At 41.4% G+C, this 22,274-nt stretch overlaps 2 protein-coding genes across 6 annotated transcripts in view; one reads left to right on the forward strand and one right to left on the reverse strand.

Moving 5' to 3' along the window:
- The window catches only part of ddah1 (dimethylarginine dimethylaminohydrolase 1), a 79,456-nt gene extending 64,775 nt beyond the window's left edge, over positions 1-14,681 (reverse strand). For 2 of the 5 annotated variants that reach the window (XM_060066901.1, XM_060066903.1), the window contains exon 1: positions 14,150-14,288. In XM_060066901.1, the coding sequence (XP_059922884.1) occupies positions 14,150-14,217 (68 nt within the window). In that variant the 5' untranslated portion in view covers positions 14,218-14,288. Of the gene's footprint in view, positions 1-14,149 lie in introns of all 5 variants that reach the window. The other 3 variants (XM_060066906.1, XM_060066900.1, XM_060066902.1) reach the window with 3 other exon arrangements.
- Positions 14,682-18,985: 4,304 nt separating this feature from the next.
- On the forward strand, positions 18,986-21,802 carry ccn1 (cellular communication network factor 1). Its single transcript, XM_060066918.1, has 5 exons — positions 18,986-19,304; positions 19,574-19,793; positions 20,007-20,351; positions 20,466-20,668; positions 20,802-21,802. Exons 1-5 carry the CDS (start codon positions 19,257-19,259, stop codon positions 21,102-21,104), a joined length of 1,119 nt encoding a protein of 372 aa, XP_059922901.1. The 5' UTR covers positions 18,986-19,256; the 3' UTR covers positions 21,105-21,802.
- Positions 21,803-22,274: the final 472 nt, after the last annotated feature.

Here is a 22,274-nt window from a genome sequence, read left to right on the forward strand (position 1 = left end):
AAAATTTCTTCAGAATCAGTTTTAGTTTCATACCGCTTCGTTTTCAGCTGTTTTCATTGAAGACGTCAGCCCATTCTGATACACCTACTTCTAGACATCGTAACTCATTCATTTTCCACCGTTTACCATCGTTCAAACCACTAAACAAATCTACACACTTGTATCTTCAATACTATCGAAACAGAATTTTGATAGCATTTATACTTTTTTAAGAATCAGTTTTAGTTTCAAACCGGCATCGTTTTCAGTTGCTTATAATAATTTAGGTCACCATAGCAACGCCGGTAAACAAACCCCGCCGAATAGTCGAATCTCTGGACTGAAAAGGCATATCTCATTAGACTCAGAAAAATCAGAGTGGCGGACCCTGAATGAATCTGTGTAGACTGGCAGTTTACACAGATTAAGATGTTCAAATGTATTTAAAAAAGGTTAAGCTAAAACATGCTTAGATAAAGTTGTTAAATTGTGTGAAGAAATGTGTTTAAAAACGCACAAAGATGTTGTAATGTTTCAGAAATATGATTAAAATCTTCTGACGTGTTGCTGAAAAAATATGTTTCAAATGTTTCAAAAACATGTTTCAAATGTTTTAAAATTATGATCAGAGATGTTTCAAATGTGTAAAATAATTAAGATAGCTTTCAAAACACAGGTATTTAGAAAAATAAAAATTGGGGGGGGGGGGGGGGGGGCTCAGCTGAATTTTTTTCTCTGAGGGGGGGCTCACTCTCTCACACTGTCAGTCGGCTGTCAGTCGGCTGTCAGTCGCAGGCAGACAGCCGAACTTCGTGCTCTCATGCAATCCCAATGAGAGCGACACGAACTTCGTCTGAGCAAAAAAAAAAAAAAAATAATAATAATAATGTGCACGCAGACTATGGCGGCCGAAATTAGACTATGGCGGGCGCCATAGTCTCGTCAATGTGTGGGAAACACTGGGCTACAGTAGCCTATTCAATATTGAATGAAGTAGGTTACTGTACTCTTTGTCACTGTACAGAGTAGACGATATGATTTGCTTGTACAGCACCTTAAAAAACTCACTGTAGCCTATATTCATAGGCACACCCAGCCTCGCTTTCAATATAACACACACTCGCATTCTGTAAACACCGTCAGTAAATAATAATATGAAAACAATATAAAATAATATCTTTCAACAAGAAAAAATTATTTGTTTACTGTAAATGGCTAAAGGTCAACAGATACGCAATTTTCAGCTGTCAGAAATGTGTTGTGATCACTTGTATTCCTCATAGCACTCAGGCTGTGAGGAAATCAGCAGCCCGCGATCGCAGCTCCTTTGATGTGAACGCGCACAGAGCGCAAAGCTCAAAGCCGGACAATGATGTCGTAGTAAAGCCCTCAGGTCTACTCTGCATGTATTAACTGTGGCTAAACATCAACTGCACTGAAGTCATCATAACTTCAGAAGTTCTCATTTTCAAATGATTATGAATACTATTATTGTTATTTGAAGCTGTGTCAGTCTTGACTGTGGGTGGTGTGGTCCTCTGTGTCTGCTATATTTTTGTAGACATTATCAAACGGAAGAACTTTTATTTTGAAGAGCACAGGGCAACGAAGGACACTAGCCAATAAGAGAACCCGCCCACCGGCGGAAACCAGATATTGAGTGGTAAATTCGTTTTGTTAAAGGACAATTCCGGTATTTTGAACATTGAGCCCCCTTTCTGGTTTGTTTAGGATGAAATAGAGTGGGTGACACCGAAATTTGAACTATTAGTCCTTTCTCGGGTATTTGGCTCATTTTGAATCGCTCCTGCCTGCTTCACAATGGTTGTCTGTGTGCATACACAAACCTGTCAACCCAGCAACCCTAAACGTTCGTTTTCAAAAATGTGCAAGTAACCGAGTGGTTAGTGATATTCGTGAAGTTTAAAAAAAAATTATCGGCGCAATATATGGTTTCTGTCGTGTTTTATTGCACATTTATCGCCAGTTGATTTCAGTTGGAAGACTCATTACTGCACGATAATATTACTCCGCCGAACCGGAAAGGTGGGTTGTTTACGTTGGTTTGAAGTCTTGTACCGTGAGCACTTCGGATTAGGGAAAATCACATAGAAAATCACTGAAAATGGATTATGAAAGGTGGCTTCTGGAGGACGCACTCGATTTTGACGGCTGAGGATATCGTTTTGAACCAGAATTCACCCAAGAGGAGCTACGTGAGATGGAGGCTAGGGCTACGGAGGCGCCTGAAGCTCCGGCTGAAGCGGTCCCCCCGGGATCACGGGCGGGTGGTGTGCCTGTGGGAAGTGCAGGCAGATGCCGACGGAAGTCGAAAGTAGGTGCTGCACGGAGTGGGACCTTGTGCGGAAGTTTATATGCGGTTGTGAGGTATCTGAAAAAATAGTTCAATTTAGCAACTAACACGGATGGAAAACATATATTGCGCCGATATTTTTTTTTTAAACTTCACGAATGCCACTAACCACTCGGTTACTTGCACATTTTTGAAAACGAACGTTTAGGGTTGCTGGGTTGACAGGTTTGTGTATGCACACAGACAACCATTGTGAAGCAGGCAGGAGCGATTCAAAATGAGCCAAATACCCGAGAAAGGACTAATAGTTCAAATTTCGGTGTCACCCACTCTATTTCATCCTAAACAAACCAGAAAGGGGGCTCAATGTTCAAAATACCGGAATTGTCCTTTAAGAAGAACCAAAAAACGAATAAACAAACTGAAATTTTGATTTTCTTTTTTTTTGACAAAACGAAAAAACGGCTGGTTTTTGGTTTCTGCTTATGTCAATTATTCCCAGAAAACAGAGTAATAAAACATACCTTGCTCCTACAGTTACCAAACAAGCGAGTCAGTTTTGGCGCCCCCTCCTACGTAGGTAGGGGGCACATTTGAATATTACCAACCACTTCCCCACCTCCCTCTGCTCAGCGGCAGCCCGGCAGCTCAGCTCCGGGAGTGCAATCCCTTTCTCCGAAAGATTGTCAAACAGCCAGACAGTTCAGGCTAGAAGTCGCAGGAATGTGACAGACGGTTGGAGAATGATCATTGACCTCTGCCTAAAATTGAACTTGCAGGCTAACACTGCCCCCCAACCCCCCCCACTTTCACGCCTCCTGCTTTTCTTCCTTCACATTTGGATGTCAAGCTACCCTGAAGGAAGCCAGGCCGGTTCCGTGTGGAAAACCAGATGAAGATGGAAAGGAGTGTGGGCGCTGAAAAATCTGCATCTGCCGCCCTGTCTAGTCAAAACACTACTTCCGTGCTTGTCTGGCATTAGTTTGGGGCAGGCCTTGCGAGGCGTGACCGTAAGGGGGGCCCGGCAAGGGCAAATAAACAGCATGAACTTAGACCAAAATATTACGACTGTGAGAATGTGTCATAAACTTTGTGTCTTTGGAGCAGAATTCCAGAATTCTATGTCAGATCAAGTACCTTCCGCCATTGTACTTCAGTTTTATCAACAGCCTCTGTTAGCTTAGCTTCAGTCGCTGTGGATGTTAGTTTCTGCTGGTGAAGTCCCACCCACTGGCAGTGCTCTAAAGGTACGGCCACACCAAACGCGTCACCTGCGTACCATGCGTATAAAATCGGCAATTTTTCCATAGGGAAGCATTGGTGTACGCGCGTATGAGGTGCGTACAGCGTATCATGCGTACCAAGCAACATTTTACTCGCTGTAGGGGCGTATGAGGCGCGTACATATACGCGCGCACATATACGCGCGCACATATACGCGCGTACATATACGCGCGTACATGTACGCGCGTACATGTACGCGAGGAGTTCAAAAAATTGAACTTTTTATGCTCATACGCGCCGCAATAGCCAATCAGCGTTGAGCTTGACCCGACGTCACTGGCAGAGAGTAGTGAGCTTGGACAGAAGCATACGGCCGACATCTTTCTTTATTCTGTGTGGAAATAGTAACATAGTTACGCCATTAAATGCTTTTATGGAAACATTTCTAGCGAGAAATGTGCATTTTACTTTCATAATGTTCGCTCGGTGAATGTGAAGGATGTTTGGTTTGATAGTTATGACGAAGAGGGAACGCTCCGTTCACTTGCATGGACAGAGTCTCTGGTTACTAAAGCAACCTCAACGTCTTGGCGGACTATATATCTGCTGATCAACACTACGAATGCTGGAAACACACCAGACACACCATGTGAAGTTATTTAACCCGATTATTGTTATTTATATCCGAGATTACTTAATCTAACCCGATCTAAACTCTATCACCCAAACACGGCGACGTTTGGGTTTCCTACCTCGGACTCCAGAGCAGCCATGTCCATGGCAGCCACGGCCGGCAACTTTCTTTATTCTGAGTGGAAATAGTAACATAGTTACGCCATTAAATGCGTTTATGGAAACATTTCTAGCGAGAAATGTGCATTTTACTCTCATAATGTTCGCTCGGTGAATGTGAAGGATGTTTGGTTTGATAGTTATGACGAAGAGTGAACGCTCCGTTCACTTGCATGGACAGAGTCTCTGATTGCTAAGCAACCTCAACGTCTTGGCGGACTATTTCTCTGCTGATCAACACTACGAATGCTGGAAACACACCAGACACACCATGTGAAGTTATTTAACCCGATTATTGTTATTTATATCCGAGATTATTTAATCTAACCCGATCTAAACTCTATCACCCAAACACGGCGACGTTTGGGTTTCCTACCTCGGACTCCAGAGCAGCCATGTCCATGGCAGCCACGGCCGGCAACTTTCTTTATTCTGAGTGGAAATAGTAACATAGTTACGCCATTAAATGCGTTTATGGAAACATTTCTAGCGAGAAATGTGCATTTTACTCTCATAATGTTCGCTCGGTGAATGTGAAGGATGTTTGGTTTGATAGTTATGACGAAGAGTGAACGCTCCGTTCACTTGCATGGACAGAGTCTCTGATTGCTAAGCAACCTCAACGTCTTGGCGGACTATTTCTCTGCTGATCAACACTACGAATGCTGGAAACACACCAGACACACCATGTGAAGTTATTTAACCCGATTATTGTTATTTATATCCGAGATTATTTAATCTAACCCGATCCAAGCTCTATCATCCATCCAAACACGGCGGCGTTTGGGTTTCCTTCCTCGGACTCCTTAATCCTCGGACTCCTTAAATGGTCAGATACGCGCGTATCTGACCATTTTTGACACAAAATGGTCAAGCAACATTTTCGCTGCGTTACGCACGTACATGGTACGCGAGGTACGCGCTTGGTGTGTTCGCACCTTAATAGGTCTGTAGCGTCAGTGGGTCCCACCACCTAAAGGGGGGTAGGACTAGTGCTTGTAGTCTTACGAGGATCCTCCCCTCTTACACTTCCTATTTACTTCAACGCAAAAATCGTCATATTGCGTCATCTTAAACAAGAAGTGTTGGAGATCGATACGGATCTCTCCAGTCTCTCCAGAAAATAAGGGAATGATGCACGTCCATTCAAAAATATGAGTGGGTTTCTAACGATACAAAGCTTAATGTAAATTGGTGAAGTTTCCCTTTAAGTTTTGAAAATTATATCTCTTCTTATTTTTAAGGAATTTATTTTTAGCTAAATGTCAATATACATTTTTAGCAACAATTTCAGAAGCGTCGCCATTATTGATTCTAGAGCCCCGAAACTTGTTCAATAGAGGCATGGCCTCTTTATTACAACTACTCTACTACAACCTTTGTGATGGGGAGAGGGGAGGGAGTGGGAAGATGAATTGGTTTGAGGCACAGACCTTTTCGATTGTTGTAGTATTTGTGTTATGTGATTTTATTGTATGGGGTGGTTGTTGATATAATATATTTTTTGCGAAATAAATGTAAATAATGGTTTTAAAGATTATACTTGTAATATGTTCAATCGCTCCATATCTCCCCTGCTCATTACTGTGCACACATTTACAGTATGTACATCCTTCTGTTGCCGGCAGATACATAGAAACCTCCCGGCAGGGTGCGCTTTGCGAGCACACAAAAAAAATTGGGAGCAGAAAAAAAACATTTCACCTCCGCCGCTGCAACTCCATCCTAGGGGAAACACTGTGCTCTCTACAACGTTAGCAGGATTCGGAAGGGAGCAACTCAGGTCCTGGTCAAAGCGCTCGTAATCTCCCGACTAGACTTCTCCAAATCAATCCTCTGGACTGCCTGCCTCAATCCTTTGCAGCTAATCCATATCATTGCAGCATGCCTGGTGTTCAACCTACCAAAATTCTCCCATGTGACCCCCCTATTCCGTGAGCTCCCCTGGCTCCCTTTAGTAGCTTGCATCAGATTCAAGACGATTGTAGTGGCCTACAGGGCGGTCAATTGAACGGCACCTGCCTGCCTCCAGGCCTTAGTCAGGCCACACACCCATGCTCGACAGCTCTGCTCAAATACCTCAGCTGGACGCCTGGTACAGCAATCGCTAAGAGCAACCAGCCAGTTGCGAGGCAATTGTTGCATTCATCATGGATCAATCGACTGATAAGGGACCCAAGAGGCGACTGTCGGTGGAACAAAAGAAGAATGGACCAGAAAAGAGATGACACGAGTGAAAGGGGAACTAGGCAGCTTTTTTGGCTTGATTTACCTTAATATAACAGGCTAAGAGTCATTGCGATGGTTCTATTATACATTTTTGTTCGATTGTTCGTTTTTTCGACTCCCCCTTGTAGGGGTGTGACGAGATCTCGTGCCACGAGATCTCGCGAGATTTGTGATTTATCCAAACTTCTATTTGTCGCCTGTGGGGGCAGTAATGCGCCTTTGCTACATCTAGCCTGCCAGAACCTAAAGAAGGAGAAGGAAAAGAAGAGGAGAAGGAGGGGAAACAGGGGAAGCATCGAAAGCAGCCATAAGGAGTGTTCGAAATCGTTCCCTATCACGGATATAGTGTACTGTATAGGGTGCTCGCCATTTTGTAGTGGTGTTCGAATTCTCAGTGGTTAATTTCATGCACTATATAGTGCACTTAAAATACCCAAAATTTGAGTGTACATACGATGTAGCCTACATGTTATTCCCGTTTACCACAATGCAATGCGTTCGTGTTTTTCCGGAAGAGGCTGAATAACCGCGAAAACGAATACATTTAATCAAAGTACAATTTGGATACTTTGATTTGGTTTTGCACATAATATTGTTTGCACTTGAAAAAAAGAGAATTATTTAATTTAATTTATTTTAATTTAACTTTGATAAATTTTAGTTTTAGTTTCAATTTCATGCATGTAAAGAGTTATAATAAAACATTTCAAAATGCATGCGCGAATTGGTTAAATAAAAGTCTGTTGGTCTAGTCATATAATTTGTCATTGTAGTTTTCGTAAAATCTCGTCTCGTCTCGTTCTCGTGAACCCAATATCGTGTCTCGTCTCGTGAGCTGAGTGTATCGTCACAACCCTACCCCCTTGCGAATCTTGGCGGAGAAAAGGAATATGTTTCTGCCGGCGACCCGCCGCCCACTCTCGCGGGAGTCTCGGGTCTCGCGAAGTAACGAATTGCTTTACGGCACATACCCCCAAACACGGAACCGGCTCGATATAAACCAAGCCCCCAGGAACACTGCATACTTCCGCAATCCACCAGTGCTCAGCGGCCAAGCCTGGTATTGCAGCTGTTTAAGCGGACTGTGGACGGGTCCCATGATTTGACCCATTTGGGACCCAGAAGTAGATATCTCCGTTCACTCCAATACAAGTGGGGTACAGGAATGTGTCTCCGCAAAAAATGCCTGGATATCAATCAAAGGCTCATAATTACCTTCATGCCATGTCCTAAAAAAATTATTTATCTCTAATTATTTTTTGCTGGAGAAGAGGGGTGTGCAGCTGAAAGGAGTCGTAGTGAAACAAATGGCATCCGAGAGGGCCAAGTTCAGTGCTCCGTTAACGTGTCCGATTTTTAGACTGGTTCAGCTGCTGCTCAATAACTCTCACGGTCCTCTGCTTGCGATCATGTCATGGTCTGTCGGTTTCCTTGTCTTGTTTTGGTGTTTTACCTGTTTTACTTTGGTATCGGTCTTGTTTCTCCACATGTCAGGTTTCCCTCCTGCGTGATTACTGCTCACTCCCCTAATGTGTTTCAGCTGTTACTCGTTGCGTGCCCTGTGTGTGTTTTTTATTTAAGCCCTTGTCTTTCCTTTGTTCCTTGTCGGATCATTTTAGTTTGTGGTGAGTTGTGTCCTGTGTGTTCCCTGTGTTCCCGGTGTTCCCTGTGTTCCCTGTGTTACCCGCATCCCCCGTGTTCCTTGCCTTCTGAGTTAATAAATGATCCTTTTACCCGAACTGTCCTACCTGCCTGCCTGCCACCCGCTTACCGTGACAGATCATTGTGATTAACCATATATAGATCCATTTATTCAAAAGATCCAAAGACAAAGAACGGGTGCATTACGGTATCATTTTATATTATTGTTAATAGTCTAACATTTCAGCTTTGGTATTTAATTTTTCATTAGCTTGTGTAGCTACCTATTAGGGCTGTCACTTTTTCCAAAAATGAAATTCGAACGAATTTCGAATGTCCATAATTAATTCGAATACATTCGAATACATTCGACCCCCCCCCCCCCCCCCCCCATAGAACTATAAAAAGAAAAAAAAAAAGAAACACGACAACAACTGTTGTCGTGTTTCTTTTTATTTCTTGTGGAAATCACGTATACCTACTGAATTCATAACAGCACAGGATAAAAACACATCTTTGATAACACATTTGTAAACACAACAAGAGGAAGCTCCGACACACAAGTGCGGCTGTCTTTTACGCATTAACAATAACTGCTCGGAGCGCGATATGCGGAGCGCATGTCGTCCATGGCACACACAGCCTATATAAACGAACAATCTGTGAGGCCGACCTCCAACACGGCATGCTGCTCTTTTGTACTTGTAAAGAAAATTACAAGTAGTCTCGCAGCTCTCCGTTACCGCTGCAGCTGCAGCCGCTACAGGCTGCCCATCGCGCCCAGCGCAGCAGCGGACTTTTCTCCCTGTCGTGTGCGATCAGTGTCGGTCTCCGTTTCAATGAGCTCGTGTGAGAGGCTTTCAGTCACGAGATGTTTCTGTGCAGGGGAAAGGTGGACTAACCGGGAGAAGCGGGGATCCAGGAGGGCCGCTTTATTGAGGAAAAGCCACTCGCCGCTCTCTTCTTTATAGCGCATTTTTACAGTTCGAATGGAGAATTACACTTCGAATTCGAACTTTTCACCCCACCTTCGAACGAATATTCGAACTTCGAATAAAAAGTGACAGCCCTGCTACCTATGTATGACAGTTAACAATGTTGGTGTATTACGATTATTTATGTGTGTAGGCCACTCCAACTTCGTTGCTGGTTGAAATGTAACCATTTATTTGTACATAAGTTATTGATTGCATTTTTCGTAAATAGTTAGTTGGAAGGAATCTGTTTCTTAAGCAGTGTGACACTTGGAGCTTGCATGACGGAGCACAAGTTGGCACAAAGCACTCAAAACTGCAAAAACACATTGTTCAATTGAAGACTTGGAGCTTGCATAACGGAGCACAAGGCATAGTTTAATAGTGCATTTCTTTTTGAACAGCACATCCGATCCATGACCTCTGTAATTAAATGTATGCCCATCACTAACTGAGTTTAGATTTATCTATTATTACTTTTATTTTCTTCACTTTTCTTAATGTTATGTGTATTTCGTTTTTAAGATAAAACAAGAGAAACCCAAACATATCTTATGGTCTCGTATTTATGTCAATGTTTCATGTATTTATATGTTTTTTACATGTTGTGACTGTCTGAGTTTGATGTGGGGTCTATGGTCTCGTAGTTATGTACATGTTTCATGTATTTATGTGTTTTGTTCATGTTGTGACTGAGTTTGTGATGTGAGTCTTTGTTCTATGTTCCCACTCTTGGCCTGCACCTTGATGTGGTGAGTGGGCTTTAAACTAAGACTTAGTTTTATTTTTTTGTTTGTTATTGATTGTCACAGTCTAGCTTATTAATGATACAAGGCCTTAACTAAACCCCTTCTCTTCTGTTTGCAGAAACTGGAAACTTCAGAGTATATTTTATCTTAAATTAGAAAATCTTTGCTTCCTCATCAGATCCCAGTCCATCATGCTCCCCTACTTGTCTGCTGTGCCACCATCATGCCTCATGCATCACTTCTCAGCGCCCTGCCCAGCTGCATCTTATTCCGTTACTCCAGCTCTTTCCCATAAGTGACAAACACGCCTCACCCAAGTGTTTTTAATAATTTATTAATTATGCATGTAAGGTGTGCTTAAGTGGCCTGAAAGGTGCCCATCAATAAAATGCTTATTAATATAACATTATGGCTCCATCAAAAGCCAAGTACACCTGCCATTTACAGTTATCATTTATACTATCCTAGACATCTTTAAACTAACCCATTTACATAGGCCTACAGTAGGCCTGATATCCTCTGAATGTTTAAATAAAAACATTCCCTGTCCATGTCAGATCCCTGTCCATCATACTCCTGTTGTCTTCCTGCACACCTGACTGCCTCCTCCATCGATTGCGGCCACAGCCCTCTCCGTGTACAATATTTCATGTTAAATACATTTCAGGATCAAGTTTGAGATTCAGTTTCAGTATTACTTGTTTTTGAAACCTGACATGGGGCTGGCACCGCCACCATCATATCTGTCTTATATATTGCACCTACACATAATAGGTCCATGATACCATGTGGGGTCATTTCAGACTCCATTGCTTTCTAACACCTTGTGAGTTCCCTGGGTACACCATCTGATGGGTCTGTGTATATATTGGGCATTTGATTCTCGTTTCAGAAACCGAAATATATTAAAAAACGAGTGGTAATTATTTCTGTTTTAACATTCAAAAAGGTATATACAAGGTGCTTTTCTTATAAAGTCAAAAAGTGGCAAACTAATCTAAAATAATAATTGTTAAACATATAGAGAATCATCGGGGGATTACTTCCATGGTCGGTAAACAATGCGACTGCTATCGCTCAGACTTCTTTCTTATGATGCTACAATGCTAACAATGCTAAAAAACAAGAATATTTCTGCATCCGGTACGTCATGAAGTAGGGCGTAGCCAAAGACCCATGATGCGGAAGCATGTTGCCCTGCGCCAGGCCCCCAGGACAGGCATATACTTCCGCAATCCACCCGTGCTCAGAGGCCAAGCCTGGTATTGCAGCTGTTTAGCTGGGAGTGGACGGGGGTCCGTCATTTCATGCGGCCCAGAAGTAGATATCGCCGTCCACTCCAATACAAGTGGGGAACAGGATTGTGTCTCCGCAAGAAATGTCTGGATATCAATCAAAGGCTCATAATTATATTTCTACCCTGTTCTAAAAAAATGTAAGTTTTTTCTTTTCAAAATGCCTCCTCAAGCGTTTTATTAGCAGTTTACGTTGGGTACGCAGCTGAAAGGAGCCGTACTGAAACAAACGGCTCCTTGCTATGATCCTATTTTGAAGTGCACGGCTCCATTAACTTCCGAATTAAATTAAATTCCGAATTAACTTCCATTAACTATGGGAGACCTACGTAATTTTCATAATATTGTAAATTGTCTGATATTAACATTTCAGTTGCGTTGGTAGGTATTTCATTTTCATTTGCTTGTTTAGCTATGTATGACAGGGTTATGGTTAGCTATGTATGACAGTTGACAATGTTGGTGTATTACAATTCAATATTTGGGTAGGCTACTCCAACTTCGTTGCTGGTCGATATGTAAACATTTACTTTTATATAAATTATTGATTGCATTCTTCGTAAAATAGTTAGTTGGAAGGAATCTGTTTCTTAAGCAATAACATTGAACTGAATTTTTTAGGCCTACATACGTTTACTATGTTACTATGGTATTATATGGAGCAATCTTACATATTTATGAAGTTTCCAGATCAATAAAGTTCTATCTCTTTTTATTTGAACTGCCTGTATGTCCTCTTGATTATAGTATTACAGTGTGTACCCTGGTTATCAGCTATCATAGAATGGTGTCCAAATGGCTGCATGTGTAAGAAATAGGATTTGAACCAAGTGTTACAATAAAAAAAGCTCCCAAAGGACAATGTGGTATTGGCATATATATTCCAGAATTTGAAAAAGGATATGGATATAGAGTGGGTGACTTTATCAGTATACTCAATCGAGATGGCCACAATAATAACCGCTCTTAGATGGGTTGTAGATACTAAGTTTTATAACAAATAATTCAATACGTGAAGATTTGGTGATAGAGGTAAAGCATCTTCTTTTAAATATTATAAGCCTTGGTTTAGTTATTCAGTTCTGTTGGATTCCAGCCCACCATGGAATATATGGCAATGAAATTGCTGATAAATTAGCTAAAAGATACTAACCTAATTAGAAGAATTTAACCTTAAGTATATGTATTTTTTATTTTTATTTATTCATTTCTTTTGTTAGTTTGTTTTATTTTGTTTATTTTGTTTCGTTAGTTTGGTTTTTTCTTTGAATTTATTTGTATGATTTAAAGTATGATTTGCCAACGTCCTTGTCCTTGTCAACGTCCTTGTCACAAACTCCTGTGTAGTAGTCCAGTAGGTCGCGGTATATGGGGAAAAACTATGATCCGCCACTAAACTAGAAGAAGAAGAAGATCTCTGCATCCGGTACGTCACGGACTAGGTCACGTGTCCTGGCCACATACCGCGGAAGCAAATCGCTCCTGTATGTTACCATGCGCCACTGAGCAGTTTGCATAGGAATGAATGGGCGGCCATTTTCCAGTCCGTGGTCCATCCTTTATTATGTCCATGCCCTGCGCCACTGAGCAGTTTACATAGGAATGAATAGGCGCCATTTTTGAATCCGTTGTCCATTTTATAATATGTCCATGATATAAACACAAGTAACTAAGGGATTGTTACATTCCTCATAGATCAGCCGACTAAAAAGAGACAGAGAAACCCAATGTCGGAGGAACAGAAGAAGAGAAAAGGGAGACTGACCGACAGAGAGGCCAGACACGAGTAAACGTTGGGCAAGCTTTTCAGGAATAGCGTGAACTGAAAGAAAAAGACTGCAAATCAGACGCCGACTTGGCCGTGTTGCTTTTGAAATTGAAAGTACCCTTGGGTGAACTTTATCTTCGTGGTATTCTTGATGTTGATAGTCTCTGTACAAATGTGTTTGCTCAACCATTTTGCTGTGAGCCCTGTAAAAATTCTGAGCCCCATGTTTCTAGCTTGCTTGGTTGCAACCATATAAACACCTTTGTTTCCATGGGTGTTGAATCTGAATCCCCGAATCCAGGTTCTTGTTTATTTAGATTATTATCTTGGCCAACACTCTTACACTGATTGTTCTGTTCAACCTAAGATAAAACAATTATAATCTAGGATATAAATTCTCCCCGTCAACTATAATCCACCGCTGTGTAGAGAAATGTGCGTGCCAAACCAAGAAAACATCGGAAGAAATGCCCGATCCTGCATAGTGGGCCTTTAATAGTTTCCATATATTGTTTGGCAGCCTTGAACATTTAGATGCGGAAAGCAAATGTTGATAAAATAAATAAATAATAGTAAATAAAAAAAAAAAAACCAACAATAACAATAGGTATCCAGTGATAAACTCTGAATACATAATACCAAAAGAGGGACAGACAATAAGGCTACTAAAGACACAAATGTGACATAAAGGGACAGGGGAGACGGTAAGAAACCCTGAAGAGAAGGATTCTTGATTTAGTCTTGTTTACTGGTAGACGGAACTATACAGCATATTATCCACGGCTTATTTGTGTTACATCTACCACAATCAACTAGGTTATGTTTAGAGGCTATTGTTTAAAGGAATTGTGGAGAGAGGGGTGTATACGTGTAGCTTAATGCAATTGTTAGCCTTAGTTTAAGGGCGTAGAGTACGACCTCTTAAAGCTTATACATGTAGCTTACATTAACACACATCACTGTATGTCATCGACTGGTGGTTATCAGGTGCCTTGGCCCTTGACCATATCCTTTTATCCACAATTTCTGTTTTGGTTTAACTGTAATCTCGATATTAGAAGAATGGACACTAAGCGCCTATAGGCACGGAAATGATTAGATCTTCCCAGATTAAATCAACATATTATTCATTCTGTTTTGACGTAGCCTATGTCATCGGCAGGGAAAATGTTCTGACACTTTACCTCGTTCCTCCTGCTCTGTGCTCCGGGTCTGGTAATGAGCGCGGTGTCACCGCAAACCACGGCTGCATCTTCAACAAACACGCAATCGGGAAGGGACTCGTCCGCGGGGAGTTGGATCACTTGCAGACCGAGTTTCTCCCTCAGGACATCCACATACACTTCATGCTCCTTCTGAGCCTTCTCGAGGTCCACCACGTCCAACTGGTCCGTCCTGAGTGCTTCTTTCGCAAGCGATGTTGGGATACCCCGGACGACAGCGTGGGTGAACTTACCAAAACCTGCCATGTTTTTCTATCTATAGGCCTATTTCCAAAAGAAAGAAACACTACGAACCGCGGATGAATGGAAATGCCTTCTATAAGTTAACCCGATTACGAATTGATGATTGGCATCCTTTTGTGTGGTTTTTTCTTAGATTTGTTGTGATTTTTTACAGCAGCGTGCTACAAATCCAATATTTAGGAAAGCGACGGCCCTCTGTTGATGACGCGCATAAATCGTCACGTGTAAGAATTGTATGAGCTCCCAGTGTAGCCCATGGTGTAGCCCTGAGCAGCAATACAGGCAGGCAGGCTAACAGTTGACAATCCGCTAAACCACAATTCATCTAGAAGCTGCTTAATATTTAACTATTTGAGAATTTAATCGATGCGTTTTTATTTAGCCGCAAATAGGCATGTCAGAAACTATCCAGTCATCCCAGAGACACATTCTTCCAGACCCCAAGCTTTATCCGAACAAAAATATTGTCAACGAGGTGACGATTCACAACAGACATGTGTAATCGAGTTCATTCATTTTGTCAAGATTACAAATAAATGAGGTTTGTAACATAATAATTGGCTACATTTACTTTTTAACCAACCTCATTGTTTTGTGTTGTTTTATAACATGATGTGGATTAGATGCATTTGTAATAAAAGGCATATGTTATGATGGAATTAACAACGTTTTCTTAATATTTCACGAGTGATAAATAAGCCCAAATGAGAAGCGAATGTTTAAAAAAGTTGACGGAGCCAACAGTGTTTATCCTCTACAGTCCAATCTGAGGGTCTAGCTCGAAAGAAAGCCCGGATGGAATTATTCGTCAGACATCCCAGAGGCACATTCTTCCACACCCTTTAACGTTAGTCATTTCTTGTCCCAGATTCACTCAATTATCCCTGACTGCTTTAAACATTCCACAAGCTCCACATTCTATTTTCCACTTCAGCAAGGATCTAGTTCCCCATTCACCTGCGCCCCCATCCCAGACGATTTTCCATAATTTCACATAGTGGATGGATGTCTGGTTTGAAGGAGACTATACCCCTGACCCTCCCTTCTTTTCCCTTTTCTGTCTCGTGCTCTGTTCTTAGGAATTTGGGTTAGTTTAGATGAAGGAAAACCCTCATATGCACACCTGGCTGGTACATCCTGTGGCCACAAACAAAATGAGTGAAAGCAGAGATCTCCATCCATCTCCTCTATGAAAGGAGGACTAAAAGCCACGCCTCTTATTTGTCTGGTAAACTCGCACTCTGGTAAACAGTCGGAATCTGAAAAGAATAAGTGGGACAGAAGTGCTAACATTGATGCGGTTAGTAAAAAGCATATTAAGTGCACTGTGTACCCAATTATTGCTAGTAAAGTATTTTGTACTATACCCTTCAAATCATTTTGTAGGGGGTGGCTGACTTCTAATTATTCACAACAAGGTAATGTTCTTCCACATAAAACCCTTTTAGGCCAGAGACCACTTTCCTTTATGTAGCAGTACAATGGAATAGACAGCTCGCTACTTAAATAACTCATGCTCTTTATTTGAAAATATTTCAGGGCTTCCTGTTATTCTGATTTCTGATTTCATTGTGTCTGATTTTGCCCTTATATGCTGAATGATCTGGAGGAGGAATACAGGAAGTGATGCCTATAATACCACTGTCTTTCTGCTATTTGCTCTTAGAATTATTTTTATAATTATTATTTATGTACTGAGTTTCTACGCTGAGTGGTGTTCAGGGCATACAACTCTGGAAAGGACACATTCTTCCACCAGAAAAGGAAAGACTTCTTTCCTGCTTCTCTGATCTCTGTGTTGGAGTGCATCCAAAATCCCTTTTTTGAGTTCACTTACCATGGTTGAACATGCCAATATATCCATCCTATAAATGCCTGCCTCACCTCAAGGGGGGGTTTCTTCACATTCTCGCTCTTCAATTATACCCCAGATCCAACCTAGTCTGAATTTCACATAACCATTTGTCTATCTTGAAGGTAGTGTTTTCTGTGAATATCTTAGAAAAACATTGAGCAAGAAAAATCGTTGTGTGCGTGGTGGATGTTTCCTTTGAAATGATTTTGCATTAGTTATATTGTTTACAATTGAAAAGTCTGATGTAATGTGTCATTGTCAAATGGCAACAGGGTTCAAAGAGACCCATACCTCATCAGCAGCATGGGCTACATTTTTATAATACACCTGTATAGGTGTATTACATAAGATACACCTATTGTAGAGAATATTTATCCCCCAAAAATCGAACGATTATCTCATCTAGCTCTATAGAACTCCCTAAAGCTGACACAGGGAGGATGCATGGCTTGTACACACTGCAAACGTGTTCTAACATATTTTTTGGATACACAGCGTCAATTGGAACGCCAATGGCAGAGGGGAGGAGTTATGTTTCCAGTGTATGTGTCCCTGTTCTTTATGTTGTTACGTTTATGTTACAATGAGTCCCCACTGCCGATAACAGGCCTATTTGTTTTCAAACACACACACACACACACACACACACACACACACACACACACACACACACACACACACACACACACACACACGTTTACTGCCAACAGTGAATAAAATAAAGTCTTCCCTTTCTTCCCATAAAAGTGCAATAACAAGTTATGTAAAGGAATCCCTCCCTTAAAGTAAGTTGTGTGTGTGTGTGTGTGTGTGTGTGTGTGTGTGTGTGTGTGTGTGTGTGTGTGTGTGTGTGTGTTTGTGTGTGTCTGTGTGTGTATAAAGGAAGTAAGGATTGGGGGCTTCTCAGACAGCCTTTGTGGAAAATATTATGAGTGCCAGTGCAATTACTATAGACACATGTCCAGCTTGGGGACTGTTTCCTGTACTGAATGTGTAATTACGGAAGGAATATTACTACATGTTTTCTCCATTGACGTGCAATGACAACATTGTTTCCTATATCAGCACAGGAGTGAACGCCCCACACGCCGTTACATACCTTACAAACAACTTTAAATGCCAAATACTAAACTGCGTTCATTCATTTAGCGAATCCTGAAAAACAAGAGAGGTCATAACAACAAACAAAGTGTAACAGTAGTGTACAAAATCATAATCCATGTTGTATTGTCTTTTCACATACGTATGCTGTGTTTTGATGTCGTAATACAAATTGTATTTAATGCAATGTATTGCAAAGAGTGCAATACATGTGTAAACATTGTAGGGGAACTCTAAAGACACACTAAGCCACACAAAAAAACTAATATAAATGTGCGTAGTCTACTTCAATATCACACTCCATTGTATAGATAATATGCTCATGTTATGTTCACTCAAGCCAGAATGGGGCTTATGACAGTCAAAGAACGCAATCTAATTTTCGTTAGCTTGCTAATTTAATTTTTAGCCTACAGAAAAGCAACACGGTCAGGCCCTTTACACATATCTTCGTCTAGTTACTTAAACGTAAAATAAAGAAAACTACTATGTATTTTGAAAGTGGTGATTTATAAGCAATCTTTTCATGACATTGCAAACTCACTGTCACGGAAATACGAAAAGGATTAAAGTCGATCTGCGTAACACATAAGAGCGCTTGAGATAGGAGACTCATTGAAGCACTTCACTGCGGTCTCTCGTTACTCGTGCTATTGTTTTGGGTTGTTGGCTAAATACCTCCCTAACCCAACATATAAGGTTAAAAAATGAGGTAGGCCTAAAAGGCTATCCAAAAAATAACGTTTATAAAAATAGAATCGCTTGTTCTTTATTGTAACATTTCTTTAGGCTACTCTGGACAAAATCAAGTCTGTAATAATGGGTATAATTTTGACCCTGACCCTGAAGAAAAGAAGGCGATACTAATTTGTCTTGTGGAAAATAGGACCACTACTAATTCCACTTCTTTCCGAACTGTGATGGACAGATAACGTGAAAAGTAAATGAACTCACGGAATTCAAAAGAATTTCCTGCAAAAACATATTTAACAACCCTTTAAACTGATAGGAATGCTTTGTGGTTGGCTGACCATGGAGGAAATATGTTAATAATGTAGGCTACTACCATACCAAATATGGCAATATTGTTACGTCTGAGGTCTGGTACGCATCTGGATATGCGTAGCTCTCCTGAATCAAGGGAATGGCGAGCCAGAAATAGACACTGTTTAAGTAGGCCTATTTCTCCTACTCCTAGGGGGGGGGGGGGGGGGGGGGGGGTAGGTTTAAGAGTGAACAGCAACAAACGGAACCATCCATATCGTTCACATAATTTGCTCAACTAATGGGCCTACTTAAACGCAGATACCATAGATTTGTATTTATATGGTGAGATGAAAATTAAATGCTGACTTTTATTAGATTATTATTGTTTTTATTTTAAAATAAAACCGGAGTGAACTCCGTGGGTAGACATGAAAAGTCAGCATGGGAAAAATACAGAGGGACAAGAATGGAAAATGTGATGCGGAAAAGTGTGTTCAGAAGGGATCCATGGGGGGAAAATTGATTCGAGAAACACTGAGAAAAAAAAAGAAAGTTAGACAGGGAGGAGCGAAGTCGTGGATGGAAAACGCGCCAAGAAACATTCCTTGCATAGTTTTGGAACAGTTCAGCAGGCAGCCAAGAACGACGTCAGCTCACTACGGTATATAAGTCCGGAGGTGCCCGGACCCCAGTAGACTGCTATTGCTACGGGGAGCTTGAAGTCCTAACTAAGAAGCCTCTTTATACCACATACTTCAAAACAAATCACAATCTACGGCACTAACATCGACGACTGCTTGGAACACTTTTTACTAGGAAGAAAGATTGACTTTCGGACGCTGTTATCTGATTTACATTTTAAGAACCAGAACGAGATTCAAGATGCTGATGCTTACCGTCATCGTTATCTTCGTGGGGACTTTTGACTTGGTGAGTAGCATATTCGACGTAAAATTATCGGCTTGATTTAAGCCAATTTAAGGCATGGGGAACACAGGCTATCCACATATTACCACATATTCCACGTCTGACCTTGGGTGTCTTGAAAGGCGCCTCTAAATTAAATGTATTATTATTATTATATTATGCATAGCTTTTTAATACAAGGCATACAGTTGTACGATACTGGGATCAACAGTGTGTAAAAAATCTAGTAGGGTAAAGTCTAAACATATCTTATTTTGCTTTGGGCTGTACAGGTCCTCTCTACTTCTTGCCCCTCCGTGTGTGAGCGCCAGCAGGACATCCCCAAGTGCGCGCCTGGAGTTAGTCTAGCGCTTGATGGCTGCGGCTGCTTTAAAGTGTGTGCAAGGCAGCTGAATGAAGACTGTAGCCTGACCCAACCTTGTGATCCCACCAAAGGACTGGAGTGCAACTTTGGGGCCAGTTTTGCTGCTATTAGCCGTGGAATCTGCCGAGGTATGTATTTAAACAATAGTCTCTTCCTAATAGTCTTACGTGAAGAAAAAATATAGCTTGGGGAAAACGTTATCGTACCCTTGAATAACAGTAACCCTAAATGCTGAAGAATTTTAGTTGGACCAATCTATATCTGGATGAATGTGATGTCATCAGATGTTTATTTTTGCAGAGCAGAATAACATCCTTTCTTTACCTCTTTCTTCTTTGTAGCTAAGTCGGATGGCAGGCCATGTGAGTACAACAGCAGGATCTACCAGAACGGCGAGAGCTTCCAGCCCAACTGTAAACACCAGTGCACGTGCATCGACGGGGCTGTGGGCTGCGTCCCGCTGTGCCATCAGGAGCTCTCCCTTCCCAACCTTGGCTGTGCCAATCCCAGACTGGTGAAGGTGAAAGGCCAGTGCTGTGAGGAGTGGGTGTGTGAAGACGGCAAGGAGACAGACATCCTTGAGAAGCTCTTTGCCAAAGACACGCCGACGGATGAGTCAGAGAGAGAACTCATCAACAGGAACGAGCTCATTGAAATTGTCAAGGGCGGCCTTAAATCCCTACCAGGTGAGGAAGTCATTTTTGTTTACCAGTAGTCATTTCTTTAAACTTAAATTATGATTGGATTACCTCATGATCCTAGATTCTAAAGTTTTTCCCTTTCATTTCTTCTTCATAAAGCATTTAGATTGCAGCCTGAGGGCGAAATGTTTGACAACCAGAAGTGCATCGTCCAAACCACTGCCTGGTCCCAGTGCTCCAAGACTTGTGGGACTGGCATCTCCACCAGAGTCACCAACAACAACAGTGACTGCAGGCTGGCCAAAGAGTCAAGGATCTGTGATGTGCGACCATGCACCCAGTCCACTAACTCCAGTCTTAAGGTGAGCTTGAATTAGCATCGCCGCACAAGATGGAAACCCCAAAACAATACAAACATTTAAACATTTTGAAAAACAACATATTGTCGTGTTTCTTTGACATGTAAATCACTAAAACTCTCTTCCTGTCATATAGAAAGGAAAGAAGTGCAGTAGAACCAAGAAGTCCAGCCAGCCGGTCAAGTTCACCTATGCCGGCTGCTCCAGTCTAAAGAAGTACAGGCCCAAGTACTGCGGTGGTTGCGTGGACGGCCGCTGCTGCAGCCCACACAACACCCGGACCATCCGTGTCAAATTCCACTGTGATGACGGCGAGACCTTCAACAAGAACATTATGATGATCGAGTCATGCAAGTGCACCTACAACTGCCCCCACGCCAGCGAAGCCTCCTACCCCTTCTACCGCCTCTCCAACGACATCCACAAGTTCAGAGACTAAATCCCATAGGCTAAGGAAGTCCAAATGCGCTGTAGGCCGTTGGGTGAATGGGCAGCCATTTGCATTCTATTCAAATATTGGGGTGGTTAAAAAAACCAAACAATTACAAACTTCTTGTTGTAACAAGATTCCCAAGGAATTGTGTGCTTACATCATGAGGACTTAATGAAGTGCACTGTTTGCTGTGACTACATCAGCATACTTAACTTATAAACCGCTTCATATTACTGGAGCATCCTTTGGTAGCTTCGTTAAGAAGCAACGTGTAATTTAAATTTGCAAATCGATGTAAGTTGTTGATATCAATGTGCTATGTATATTTTGACCTTTAACTTCAGAGGGTAGACCTGTGTGTGCATATAGGACCTATGCACTTAAGAAACTGAAAAGTATACTATAATGTAACTCAAGAACAAGATACCAGAAGAAACCAACCATATGCCAACCACAAGTGGGTGGTGGCATTCCTTCCTGACGTGGGCAGTAGTGTTCTTGTTTTATGGCAGCTATTGAACTCTCTTTATCAGAAAAAAAGAAGCAAAACATGTCAAAACAATGAATGTTTTATTTTGTTAATGTCATCAATATTATTTATCAAAAATGTAGCTAATGAATAACATGTGTTGTACTGGAATAAATAGTGAAATTATTATATTTGATATGTTATGAAATAAAACTGACTTATTTATGAAATATAACACTGATATATATTACTTTGATTCTGAATACCTTTAAACATCTTATTTTTACCTTGAAGCACCATTAAGCATATTGCGATCCACGCATTTGAGGTTATTCAAAGCTGTTATTTTCAGCATAAGGATCTGATAGTTATAATATTGTGTGGAAACAACAGACTTACGCTTACCTAATATAACTTTTATAGCATCTCGGGCTGCATTTTTGCTACTGGCTTAGCCAGATTAAGTGAAAGCAAGTTACCCCGCTACAGAGGGGCATTCCAAAGCACACAGAGTATTGGAGAATGCTAAGAATCTTAAATGCTGCTCTGAATGTGCCTGGATTAGACCCTGCAGCATGGACAATGAGTATTATTGCACACAATGGTTCGCATACAATGAATGTAACCGGGAGTCCACTTTTTCACACAGTAGGAGCAAAATCCCAGTTTGACCAAATTCATTAACTGTTTTCTTTAAGAATGTATTA

This window comes from Gadus macrocephalus, chromosome 12 (genome assembly GCF_031168955.1).
Source record: "Gadus macrocephalus chromosome 12, ASM3116895v1".
In the NCBI taxonomy this organism is placed as follows: domain Eukaryota; kingdom Metazoa; phylum Chordata; class Actinopteri; order Gadiformes; family Gadidae; genus Gadus; species Gadus macrocephalus.

Coding starts and splice junctions, on each gene's coding strand:
- ccn1 (XM_060066918.1), top strand. CDS start 19,257: ATGCTGATGCTTACCGTCATCGTTATCTTCGTGGGGACTTTTGACTTG. Junction 19,794..20,006: donor TAGCCGTGGAATCTGCCGAG/GTATGTATTTAA, acceptor TCTTCTTTGTAG/CTAAGTCGGATGGCAGGCCA. Junction 20,669..20,801: donor CCACTAACTCCAGTCTTAAG/GTGAGCTTGAAT, acceptor CCTGTCATATAG/AAAGGAAAGAAGTGCAGTAG.